This window comes from Xiphophorus maculatus, chromosome 5 (assembly GCF_002775205.1).
Source record: "Xiphophorus maculatus strain JP 163 A chromosome 5, X_maculatus-5.0-male, whole genome shotgun sequence".
NCBI classification, from domain to species: Eukaryota; Metazoa; Chordata; class Actinopteri; order Cyprinodontiformes; family Poeciliidae; genus Xiphophorus; species Xiphophorus maculatus.
The window spans coordinates 20,925,632-20,939,192 of record NC_036447.1 but is presented as its reverse complement, the minus strand read 5'-3'; the positions used below and the strand labels follow the sequence as shown (position 1 = coordinate 20,939,192).

Here is a 13,561-nt window from a genome sequence, read left to right as displayed (position 1 = left end):
TTTCAAGATAAAATATAAACAATAGGGTAACTGTTTCCAGTAGTCATATGTAGGTGTGTTGGATGCCAATAAGATGTTGAATTACAGTACGTAAAATAAGCTCATTGAAACATACTGTATGTTAAATACCTGCTTAAAGGTTATTTTCAAAAGTAGCTTTTTATCTGAAAAATGAGCCTCATCAGACCTCATTTTAATTTGTTGAGTTTGACTGTATAGTGTTTAAGGCCAGGCCATGGCACCTCAATTAGATCTAACATCAGACTTTGACTAGGCCAATGCTTTTCTTACATTTTTAGAGCTATTCAGGGGTTGTCTTGATGGTGTAATTTGGATCACTGTCCTGCTGAACAAGCCAGGTGTGCTTAAGCTTCAGATTATAAATTGATGGATGGGAATTCTTCAGGATTTTCTGGTATTTTGCACAATTCATTGTTCATCTCACACACACTGTAGTGTGTTCAACACACACTACCACTTTTGTGTGTGTCTGTTGGCACAATATTTATATTCTGTAATGTATAAGTTTGACTGTTTTTTACTTTTAGATCTATATTTGTCAACTTGATGTTGCCAGAAGGGATGTCTTGATTCTGAAGGTCTGATATTAGTTAGATCTAAAATCCACTGGATGATTTAAAACATTTCAATTACATTTAAATGCAACTGAAAAACAGAAGAAATCTTTAAGTTTTACTGGAAGCACTGTATGTGATAAACTAATGGATGATGCAGCTCTGTGGTATTTTGTGAGACTTTCATATTTTTCTCTGTTACGAATATCCAATAATATCTATCTGCTCTAGTTCCTTAGGCCTGATAATTCTCTTATTTGTTTGCCACTTGTTTTGTCTTGTCTTGTTGAAGAAAACCTTAAAAAGAAAAACCTTGACAGGGTCGAGTGCTCTTAATGAGTGCCATTTATTTTATAGGTTACAAGCACGTTTAGCATGAAAATGGACATTGTAAAACAATGCTTTTTCAGAGATTGGGTTTGAAGAAGGGTTGGACTTAGGGTCGGAAGTAGGATGGGAAATACGGTTGGAATTTGGTTCAGAAGGAGAGTTGGAATCAGGGTTTGAAATAGGGTTCTCTACCCTCTACCTATATAAAGGTAAATTGGAATCAGGGTTGGAATTTCACACTAAACAGAGGTAAATTGAAATAAATAACACAACTCAATAGTAGCTATTTCTGTGAAATGAACAACGTTCTACTGTCTCAGAACACAGGAAGATGCACTTGAAGTGACGTCACTGTCTTGTTTGTTGTGTCTCCATATTTAATGATGGCCGACCATCTGGGGATTAAAGTTTAAGGCTTTTTACGCAGTTCATTAGTGCCCTCACCTGGTCAAATGATTATTAGCTGAATTAACTAAAAAGTGGGGGGTGTCTGTCTCTGTCCGTCACAGGGCAACAGAGACACACACAGGACAAATAACCGCACACACACTCACCCAAGGACAATTTATAGAAACCAATTAACCTAACAGTCATATGTTTGGACTGTGGGGGGAAGCTCGAGTACCCAGAGAGAACCCACACATGCACAGGGAGAAGATTCAGAAAGATCCCAGGTTGGGATTTGAACCCAGGACTTGTTCCACTGTGCAGCCATGCCTCTTACCCTTTAAGAGGCCTGTGTTATTTAGCTGTGCTTTTTTCAAGAAGGCACTTGCTTTGCTGCTATGGAGCTTCAAACATCGTGTTTTCCTCTAGACAGATGCTCAGGACCCAGCATGAGGGTGTCTGGCCAATGGATTCAGAAAATGTAGAAAATAGCCACTCATTGTTTTTCAGTTCTGAATGAATAAGTGCATATACTCGTTTGTTTTTCAGTTATGTTTTGAATAAAAATGTTGTCCTATTTGACCCATAAAATGTGAGGTCATTTCAAAAACCACTTCACAGTCACCTGATGGTCTCTTTTTGTCCAAAACTTGGTTTTTCAGAGCTGGAGCCGTTCTTTCCGGCGCAGATGTCAGAAAAGATCCTGCTGCGATTACTGAAACTCCCCAACGTCATCCAGGAGCTGAAATATGATGTGAATAACAAGCGGGCAACAGAGCACTACCTCTACCACAGGAACAAGCCTGTGGATTATTTCATCCTGGTCCTGCAGGTGCGCATACAATTGGGCACAGTGGAGGGGAAAAAAGCATGATTTTAGTTCAAAAGATTTTAATCCAGCATGTTTGCCATTACCAGAAATACTATTTACATTTAAAAGAGTGAATGTCAGCGCTTCAGCTCTTTAAAATCAGACAATAAAAGTGGAGAAGATGTAGCTTCTCCCAAGCTTTTCACATCACATTGATGAATTTTCATCAATCATGAATTTGTCAGTTCAATAAACTATTGTTTTCCTCGGCCATAATGTTTTTCCACTGTGCAGACTGCAGGGGTTCATTCCCACAGAGGCCATGTATCCTTAAATGACATGCATGCTATGGTTTAAATGCAGGCTGGCTTAGATTACAACAGCAGCAATGGCAAAGATAAACAACTCATGAGTAGTAAAAGATGTTTGACCTCATCATTTTTCACATGCCAGCCTGTTTACAGCCTTAAAATGTACAGTCCTTCTATTAGGATTGAAACGATTAATTAGATTAGTCGTGGCTAATTGATTATTGAACTAAATCTGTTCTACCCAGAATTTTTTAAGTGGCATTTTTGGCTTCACTTGGAACATAGTTTATTTAGCTGCAGATCCATTGCTACAATTGATCAAGCTTCCACTAAAGGAATGCTATGTTGTTACATTTTAGGCAGTATTTTCTTGTTTAAAAAGGGGATTAAATGATTTATTTGCAACTTTTCAATGTATTTTTAATATTATGTAAAAATGCTGTTTGTAGTTATAAACAATCTGCAGCACATGCCAATTTTTTAAAAATCTGATTAATCCGCAGAATAATTGATAAAATAATCAATTACTAAAATAAACGTTATTCAAAAGCCCTACTTTCTGTATGTTTAAAACGAGCTGTAAATAGAAAAGATAACACTCACAATAACTTTGTGGACGCTCAGTTACAGCATCCACACCAAAGAGTGTTGCTGTCACTGATAGGCTTCTGATTGATGAAGGTCAATTCAAATGAAAATCTGATGATTCCATTCACCTGTATGTGATCATACCATGTCAGAAATTGTTCACAAACATCAAATCAACTTTCTTTTGTGGCCACTGCAGTCCCCACACCGAAACCCAAGAGAAACTCTGGATGATCTAGTTGGACTAGTTAGCAGCTAGGATTTGGTTAAAGATCCTTGTTTGTACGCTCCGGGATTATGAAAAGTTAAAAGACTAGACTAATCCTGTCTGCAAATTTAGTTGTACAAACTATTAATAGCAGGAGTGTAAACAGGTATGGAGGATCACAAGGGTTTATGTTGTTCTTTTTTTATTTTTCAATCTTACATCGCTCAATACTTTGTCAGTTTTGTTATGACTGACTCAGTCCTTAGCATGTAAAGAAAATCTGGGTTGCAGATTTCTAGAGGGACATTTTGTCTTTCTGAGAATTCAGTTGTGGCTCTTTGCTGGAGGCGTAGCAATGTCCTGCCGCTGTTCAAAACAGCTCACGCATAAAACACATATTAGTCCAGGTTTTCTTTTCCTACGCTCATCTCTCACACTTCATGATGATGAAGACAGCATCGGCTGGTTCTGTCCAGGTCCAGATCAAACAAGCTGGCTCACCTCTCGGCCCAATAAATTTACTGTGAAGGCGCTTTTCCTTCCTGAAAGTTTTTTCAAGATGTTGAGGCAGAGATGGTGTAAATGTACACATTCATTTACACCAGTGGTCCCCAACCCCCGGGCCGCGGACCGGTACCGGTCCGTGGACCAATTGGTACCGGACCGCGCAAGAAATAATTAAATATTTCCGTGTTATGTATTGAGTCTGGAGGATCTTTTACTTTGAAAATCCTTTAACCGGACTCTGTCGGTTGCGTCTTGCGCTGCAACATTGAGCCCACAAACAGCATAGGTTTCAGTTTCCTCCCTGCACCCGCCCCCCCGCCCTCCTGGTTTTCGTTTACAGATGCGCGCAACCCTTCCCCCCCCCCCCCCCCCCCCCCCTGGTCCGCAGCAAATTTGTGAAGTCTTAACCGGTCCGCGGTCCTAAAAAGTTTGGGGACCACTGATTTACACCATCCCATCGTTTCCAAACCATGTTTTTCTGCACAGTTCGTGATCCAATTGTACATTTATCACCTTCACAGATCTCTTCGGTTCCTGCTTTTTATTATCAGACAAAGTAAATAAAAATGTAGATTTCAAATTATGATTTTGTTTACTGCTATCAAAGCTACCAAAATCAGCCTGGACCCAGGTGAAAAAGTAGTTGCCCCTTTATCCTAGTACTGGTTATGCCACTGCTGGGACCAACATCTGGCTTTGAGGTCATGGTGATAATTGGTCTTTTCTAATACTGTAGAGGAAAGTTGGCCTACTCTTCTTTGTAGAACTGATTTAATTCAGTTCTGATTTAATTCAGTTAAATCAGAATGATTTAATGAGTAGAAGTTAGTTCCAGAATTTGACTAGACCACTCTAAAACCTTTATTTTATTTGCTTTCAGCTGCTCAGAGCTAATAAGTCTTTTGGATCCCATAACCTAATTTATCCTATGAGGATAAATTGGTTTAAGATCCTTAATGTGATGGTCAGACATTAAGGTTTTCAAGTACAGAGCAGAATTTGTGATTCCTTCAATTGCAGCAACCCATGCAGACCATTAAAGCAGCAATGCAGCCCCAGACCATCACACTACCACCACCTTGTTTTGTACTGGGACGCATGCCGTCAACAAAGTTCTAGTTTTGCCTCATCTGTAAACTGAATGTTTCCCAGAACAAGATTTGTTTTGGCAGATTTGAGATGGGCTTTTGTGTTTTTTTTTAACGCTCCCCTGGATGGCCTTTTCAATCAGTTTCGATCACGAATGACTTTAATTGATGCGAGAGAGGCCGACCACCACTCCTTCGAAGGTTCTTGACTTTGTCACCCTTCCTGACTGATTAATATCAATGACGTTGCTCCTCATCTATTTTTGAATTTATTTAGATCAGGAGATCATGTGTTGCCCTCTCACATCTTTTAGGCTAGGTGGCCAGTGAAATTAAATTAAACTTCCCAAATAAATGGGGTTAAGTCGAGTTAATACATGGTTTAACAAGCGAGATCATTACTTTTGGGTGTCTTTCTGTCCTCAAAAAATGAAGTCGTCATTTAAAAAGTGCTCTAACTAAATAACCTTTGTTTTTTATGGCTATAGGGGAAAGTGGAAGTGGAGGCAGGAAAAGAGGAGATGAAGTTTGAAGCAGGACCGTTCTCCTTCTACGGGATGATGGCTCTAACAGCGCCACCTGGTAAGAGCGCTAGGTCTTTGTCGTCAGGGTGAGGGACCATACCACTAAAAAATCAGCCATCACTTTCTCCATAATGGATGTTTTTTGATTGTCATTAATGTTAATTAATTGTAAGTCGTCCAAAGATTATAATATATGATTTATGTTTAACCTCAAATTCGAGATTATACTTTTGCAAATATCTTTTGTAGCACTTTTCTGTTCATGTTGTGTATTCTGAGGACCTAAAAAGCTTCTTGTTTCTAAGCAAAGACCCAGTGATTGAGCTGAAAGTGGCTGTTTTAAAGAGGCAGCATGACGTCATGGACAAACGTCACCAGAGAACATCAGCTGGTGATTGACTCAGTCCTCCCAGTTCATTCATAAACTTCACAGACGGCCATGTTCGGATTCTCTCTGTGGTTTGATTTAGGGAGACACCTAGTGGTGAAATGGTGGAACATACATACCATCTAGTTCTAAGTGAAATCAAACCAAACCCAGGGATGTTTCAGACCTCCTTATCTGAAAACTAATTGCTTCTGATTGAAACTCCTCTCACGGACTGAATAACTTTTAAAGCTATTGATTATTTCTACACTATTGACACTCTTGTTTTTTCTTCTTCCTTTCTTTCGGTCTTTTCTCCTCACGATGTCCTTTCCCTCTTCTTCCCAAGTGCCGCTGTCTCTGTCTCGTACATTCACCGTCAGTAGGGCAGAATCATTAGCGGGATCTCCAGGTATGGTGACTTTTTCTGTCCTTTTTAATGCCCATTTTACTAATTATATCTCCAGCCAGGAACTAACAGGGTACCCACACAATCTGGAAAAATCTGACATTGAGTTCATTGATTTACAGATCCAGATAAGTTTGGAAAAAGAAAGTAAGATTTCAGAAAAATATTTGTATTTCCGGATTAGGTCCTGTATTTAAAAAATCAAAATATGCCCTTCCTTAATTTCTTTCCTACTTTAATACTTTCCTACCTAATGTCTTTACTTCTTTCAATCCTTGTTCTCTTTCCAGTCTGTCTTTGTCTTCCATCCTTCTTTCTTCTGTTTTATTCCTTACGTTCTTGTTCTGTTTCCTTCTGTCCTTCGTTCCTTCCTGTCTTTTCTTTCTCTGTTACTAAATGTTATCTATGTTACGACATTCCTTGTTTTGCCTTCGTATCTTCTTTTCCTCCTTCACTGATTCCTATGTTCCTCTCTTCCTCCCTCCCTTAAATTCTACCTCGTTTCCTTTCTCCTAGTCTCTTGTTTTCACAGGTTTCATCTTTACAGCCTCAATCTCCTAAACTGATGGAGAACACCAGTATTTTTATACCAGGAATTCTGTAATCTTAAGTATACAGTATATACATATACGTCTGAAAGAGTGTTGCCATTGATCCTTGTTGTGGTGTTTGTTGCTCACTATGAAACCTGCTGTTCAAGCCTGTTTGGGCTGAAAAAGAACGCAGCACAGACTCAAGGGCCTCGTCCCCTGAGCCATTAGTCAAGTGTCTGAATGGAGTCTTGGGTCCGGAGGCCCCAGAGTGGAACCAGGCTCCGCCCCCACAAGCCCCTGACCTTTAACCCTCCCACTGTATAAACAAGACCTGCAGCTACAGCCCCCTGCTGGACAGCGCACATACAGTACATCCACATACGTATGTCCACATGTGCAGACCCATGTCCACCTGTACCCACACAAACACACCCTCATGTTTCTGCCTGCACAAAAACAGCCACATTGAGCCTCTTTGCGTCTTTTTCCACCTGTTACGATGTGGCGATTGGCTCAGCGACAAACGCACACCGCCTCTTTGTGTGTTGACCCGGTACCTAGAAAGTGGAGTACTAATCCACTACAGTTCACATGCCAGGTCTTTGGCCCACACACACACACACACACACACACACGCACACACATCCACACACACGTCCTGACGTGGGATTACATACATTCCAGTCCATGTAGCAGCATTAGAGCTGGCCAAGCCGTTTTTACTTTTCACTGTTGTGTGTGATTTCCACGTCTTTAAGGAGTGGAAAACATAATCTGGCTTTAATTAAAAATTAGAGGGAAGAAAACAATAACAGAGCAAATCTTCTGGGTGGTGGCACATGAAAAGTCAGCAGCAGCAGCATCCCCGGACACGCAGGGTTTACCGACAAATGAGATTTCCATACATCACAGCAAACCTCTGTGCTAATATGTAACAACTATAAAAACTTTAATTCTTCTGTAGCTTTTGATTTGTGTTTGAACTAGAATCTCTCTCCCTCCTCAACTTTCTTGCTGAAACCTGAACATTTTGGATAATAACAGATATTAAGAACTATAAATAATATAAACCATCTTGGAAAAAAACCCCAAAACAAACCTGTTGTTCTATCTGAACAACAGCATGACGCAGTCACCACCATGCTTTACTGTGAGTGCACTGGATACATATTATACATTTAAGGTGGCATTCATTCTAAAAGAAGTGTGAACAGTTTTGATATCCACACTGTGTGTATGATGTCATAGAGACACAGTTTCCCTCTTTTCACATGTCAAAAACATTCCAGCTAGCCTTGTTCAGTCATTTTGTAATGAAACTGGCCTTCTGTGAGTGAAATAAGTGTCTAATTAGTCCATTGATAGAAACTAGTAAGATGAAAAATAATTACAACAATCATTTGTGTCCTTGGACTGTGTTTAATACCTGACTTTAATTTCAGTGCTTCTCTTTTATCTTTGAGAAGCAGCGCTCTGTGATGCCCCGTTGGCCTTTGCCCAGTCAGATCTGTGCCTTTTGACCTTCTCGTCCTCTTATGTCCTCGCAGAGAACAAGTCTCCTCCGCGCTCGTTTGGCCTGAACCACTCAGACTCTCTGAACAGGAGTGATCGCATAGAGGCCATCACACCGACGCTGGGCAACAGCAACAACCAGCTCAACTCCTTGCTTCATATGTACGTCCCCGATTATTCTGTCAGAGCGAGGTCGGACCTGCGGTACATCAAGGTGAGAAACAGCTGCAAGGATCCGGCCAGAGAACACGGAGGCTCAAAAGCCTGAGATGTACACCTGAAGCTCGTGTAGTTTGTATTAATGCACTGTAAAACATTTCAGCTGCATTTAGTTGTGTCTGCTAACGTTTGCTCCTTACGTCAATGAAATCTTGTGAGTTTTAGGGTGCATTCACACCAGCCCTGTTTAATCGAACTCCAGTCCATTTGATAGAAAGTCTGGATCGTTTGAACGGATAATCAAACTCTGATGCAGACCAAAAAAAGTGAACTCTGGTCTGCCTATACCTAGGCCTCGATTCGACTAAAATGACGTCTGGCACTTTTTGAATGCCAAACGGACTAGACACAGCTCCAAAAGCAGGAAGTGGACTATAGTGCAGGGCATTCTGGGTAAATACAAATGATAGAGGGAGAAATGTTTCATAGTCTTTTACCACAGACAAGTGAGAAATCCTAAAACTTCTATCGATATTCTAAATATTTTTGATCAATCTACCCACCTAGTGCGGAATGTGTAAGAATTATTAAACGACAGTATTAAGATATAACAATTCCCAATTGAAGAGTAACATCAAAAGTTAAAAAACTTAGTTAAAACCTAAACAAGTTTCTGGTTGACCTTACTGGTACTTGCATTTTCAAGGCAACAGATGAATCTCCATTTCTGAACAAGCTAAACCTCCTTCAAGTGTTTCACAGTGTGGCATAAATTGATACGTTAACAACAAAGAAGTTATTTTCTTGTTTTGTATTATGTTGCATTTATACACTGTTCCGCAGATGGTGTTTACCATTAATGCTTTAGGAACATGTCCGGTATCTGTTTCGGGAAGTGACCCCAGCAGCGACTCCTCTGTTGTCCAGGTAACGCGCCAGCAGTACCACAATGCCGTAATGGCGTCACGGATGGACAAGACCCCCCAGTCCACAGACAGCGAGCTCACCAAGATCGAGCTCACGCTGACGGAGTTCCACGACGGCGTGGAGATCCCGGCCATCGTCACCACCACGGCCAGCACCACGAGCACCTCCCCCGCCGTGGCCGTCGCCACGGCCAACGAGACGTCCCACCTGCTGAACCAGCAGCAGAACTGTGTGGGCCTGAGCCGGAGCAACCACAGCGCCCACAACGAGGGACACATGTAGCCCTCAACCTCCCGCTGCGGCCGGTGGAGACCCTCCACCTTGTCCCCTGGACACGCATGGAGCAGTGGCGTTAGGTGAAGAGGGAAAGTGGGCGGGAATCAGGGTTCTGCTCCAACCTGAAGCCCCAGTTCAGTCGGTGAGACCTTTCCACTGTAGGTGTCGATGGCAGCAGCGGGGACGATGGGTCACCAGAACCCCCCCGCTGCACTGACAGGACCAGTGAAACAAGTTTTTCAACGGACTGGAGGACGACGGAGTGCAGGTCCGCTCGCAACATAATGCAAAGCTCGCTGGACTTTCTCCTCAGGCCAAAGACTTTGGTCCCGCCCCCATCCCGCCATCCTCCTCCGTCCCGTCACACTGAAACAAACCCTCCGCTCCGGTGCTTCCTGCAGGGAGGCTCAGGCGACTGCTGGTCCAATCAGACTCACACACAGAGCAACGGTTCGTCACAGACTGCACCAAAACAAACCGCTAAACCGAGAACCAAGAATGTTTTTTTTCTTGTATTTATTTATTTTATAATATTGTTTGTATATATGTACACGTGGACAAGTGAAAAATAAACTAAGAGCATGCATCCACAGAACATGCTACATATATGAACACCCACTCATGTACTTGAGGAGGTGAGAGTCTTTTACTATTAGATCTTATTATTTTTACTATTATCCTAAATCAGGCTTATAGTATATTTTTCACCTTTTAAAGGAAAAAAAAAATCACACTATTGCCTTGGAGAGAAATTCTATAATTAGTTACTTTAACAAAGTGCAATGAACAATGATTTATTTAAGAGATGATTATAAAAGAAGATAATTCAGTGTATTCTAAGTTGGCAGATGTATTTGTATGTTTGTGCTGTGTGCACATTTGTTTTTGAGACGTGCTCAGCTGCGTCTCTTCCTCTTTGTCTCCGTCGCGTTTTTGACCTCAAGCACGTCCGGCTCAAGTGACGCCTTCACCAGTTACTGCAGCGTAGTTTGGGTGGGGAGGGGGTGACAGTGCCAACCAACAAAGGTATCTATGCATGTGAGGTTAAAGTGTTTTTATGCCTTTAGTTCAATCAAATGTGAGAACTGCACAGTATTAATGACCTCGTTCTAACACGTCAGAAAGAGCAACCTCGACTTTAAATGATGCACAGCTAATGCTTCTCCACTGTTTTGCTTATAAATATGTCTGTTTTTTTATTCCTTTTTTTTGTTTGTTTTTTAGCTGATTTGGACACCAGGCTGTCTCATTGTTTTGGCTTCCCTGCAGATTGTAGTTAATAACCCGAGCTTAATAGTTATTGAGTCGATCCCATTTTAAGATGTTCTTCAACAATGCTGGCTGCTATTAAAGAGACATATTTATACATCGTTCTGATTTTTACTGATTGTGTTTAACTTGCATGATTAAAACATATTTTAAAGGATGTTCCAGGGATGGGCAATTTGATTAGAGGATTATTTTGTAAATATTGGCTCCCAACTTCTTGTACACCTTACGTAAATAATAACACAAGTCAAAAAGTGTCAGGACAACAACAAACCCGTTCCTGAAGATGTCTAAAATAATTCAGATCATTTAGATTTTCTAAGAAAATCTAAAACCTTTCTAGTAAGGGTGAAGCTGTCCTGTAATCAACAATTTTGCATGTTTGAGCCTTTTAACATTGACTGGTGTGAACATGGGAAGTGACAGAAAAGCAACAAAATAACTAAAACTGAATCTCCTCTTGTTCCTCTCTAGCATTAAGCACACAGCACAACTATTACTGATCATGTTGCTTTAATTCTTATCAATAACCCTCATGATGAAGACTTTTTCAGCCATGAAATTAGCTTGTTGAAAGCTAATGAATTCATAATAGCTATCCGTAGCTAGCTGTGCTACGGTCCCTTTCTTCCAGTGTCTGTGAACTACACAGTTTTATTTATGAAGTAACTGTAACTGTTGCAAACTTCCTCTTTAAAGTGATCCTAAAGCAGCTTCACAGTGTAAATGCCAGCTTTCTGGCTACAACACCAGATGTTAATACCTGCAGCAAACATCTTCAAATCTCATATGAAAAATCTGTCAAGCGTTTGTTAGAATTACATCTTTCCGTATGGCTTGTAGCGACTATATGAGCATTAAAACGTAGATGCTATAAATGCATCAGTCATAGTTTTATTGATGAAAATCTTTCAAGCTTTTAATTCTCTACATCAGTCGACACGAGAGACATCAGCATCTGCTAACATACTGGAAACAAACACACACACACACAAGGTGGATGAAAGCTAGAATAAAAGCACCATTTCGGGTTTAATATGTTTGAAATCCACCTTTGGACAGATACTTAAGTATTAAAAAGTCTTTGCCTATCCCTGGGATGTTCAGAGAATTTGTTTTATTGGAAAAATATTTACTGGGCTACTTGTTGAGACAGATGAAAGATGTCTGCCTTATACAGAACAGTAGTTCCTCTTGGAGGAGAGGCAGGACAAGAATGAACCAAGATTAAATATTTATATTATACAAAATGTTGCATTGTTTATTTGTTTCAGACAAAAAAAAACCCAACATCTTCCCATCTATCTTAACAAGCAGTTCTGTTCATGTTTTCCAAAATCTTCTTTAAGAGTATATTTGTTTTTGTAGTCTCTTGCCATTATTTTATACTTTACCTCACAGGACAGAGTTTTAATGCACTGTGTGCTGGAAAGTAAAGTAACTCTGTGCAGATGTTAATGAAAATAGGAGTTTCCACGCCTGTCCATTCACGTGTTTTTTTGTGTGTGTTTTTCTTATTTTATGGCAAGATGAAAATGTCTCTTAAGGCAGAATTAGTCTCTTTAAAATGTAATTCTCTATAGTAACCACTGGTGGTCGCTGTTTCGTCGTGTTTTTCTATGTGTGAGTGTTTTGAGTGTGTGAGAAAGCCTGGGAAATGAGACAAAATAGTCCACCCATCGGTTCCGCCACGAAAGGGCGTCCCCTCCAGTTTCTTAACCAGATACAGATCGCGTCTGCTAAGTTTGCAGCTGTGTTCGCTGTTTTTTTTTACTATTATTATTGTTGTTTACTTGAAAGTGCTCCCACGAAACAATCCCACCCTGCTCTGCTGGAACAGTCGCTCCCCTGACATAAAACAATGTTTGACTGCAACATTTAAACACGGCTGTGGGTCCCAGTGCCTAACAAAAGAAGAAGTAGCGCAGCAGTTCAAAAAGACAAATATATATTTTTTATGAATATACAACAGGAAACAGTGTTGGGGCATCAGCTGTGACGGGGTTTATATTAATACTCCATAAAATAGAAAACATGCATTCTCCTGTGTTTTAAGCTCGACAACTCCATCCTTTGTGTGAATGCTGTGAAGGTGTGTTTTTACCTGCTCTGATGCTTCTACCTGAACACAACATTCCTGTTGCCTCTTTCAGCTGGTGGTTTAATAAAAAAGTGAATGATTAACAGATAAAACAGGAGTTTTCTTTTGTAGTTTTTGTTGCGCATTCACACAAACCCGGCGTCTTGGGAGACCAGAAACGATGATTCTTGAAAGTTCAAGTGTCACTGTGGTCCTGAGCCGCATATCTATTTTTTTGAAACAATCATTTTAAAGCTCCATCTGACTCTATCCCGCACCTCACTCTCAAATAATAACAAACATGGCGCCATTCGGTGTTTTTTTTTTTTTGTTGTTTGTGTCGCTTTCTGTCGGTGTTACAGCGCCACCGACTGGCTCGACAGAGCTACTACATCATTTTCTGTGGACGCCATTTTTTCTTAATCCGTTAGCCAAAATACACTGATCTCGTCTCCGTGTGTGCAAGGCCTGAAGAGATTGTTTTTGATTTCTTTTTTTTTGTCATAAATCTACTTGTATAAGATCAGAATGTACCAAGGCGTTGATTTTAGAGCTCTAAAATAGTGTGACTGTTTGTCAATCTCATTTGGTTGTCTTTGAGACTTCAGGTTCTGCTGACTCGGCAGAAATAAAATGCTGAGTCAGTGGATGCTGGTGCACTGCACAAAAGTGTCTGTGAGACTGAACAGAACAGCCAACA

The 13,561-nt window shown here is 40.6% G+C and overlaps 1 protein-coding gene across 2 annotated transcripts in view; it reads left to right on the top strand.

The window, feature by feature from the left end:
* cnnm2 (cyclin and CBS domain divalent metal cation transport mediator 2) overlaps positions 1–12,964 on the top strand; it is a 58,022-nt gene extending 45,058 nt beyond the window's left edge. Inside the window, exons 4-8 of one of the 2 annotated variants that reach the window (XM_005810350.2) lie at positions 1,955–2,124; positions 5,294–5,387; positions 6,046–6,108; positions 8,186–8,364; positions 9,237–12,964. In XM_005810350.2, the coding sequence (XP_005810407.1) occupies positions 1,955–2,124; positions 5,294–5,387; positions 6,046–6,108; positions 8,186–8,364; positions 9,237–9,518 (788 nt within the window). In that variant the 3' untranslated portion in view covers positions 9,519–12,964. The remainder of the gene's footprint in view (positions 1–1,954; positions 2,125–5,293; positions 5,388–6,045; positions 6,109–8,185; positions 8,365–9,236) is intronic. The other variant, XM_023334000.1, reaches the window with a different exon arrangement.
* The last annotated feature ends 597 nt before the right edge of the window (positions 12,965–13,561 follow it).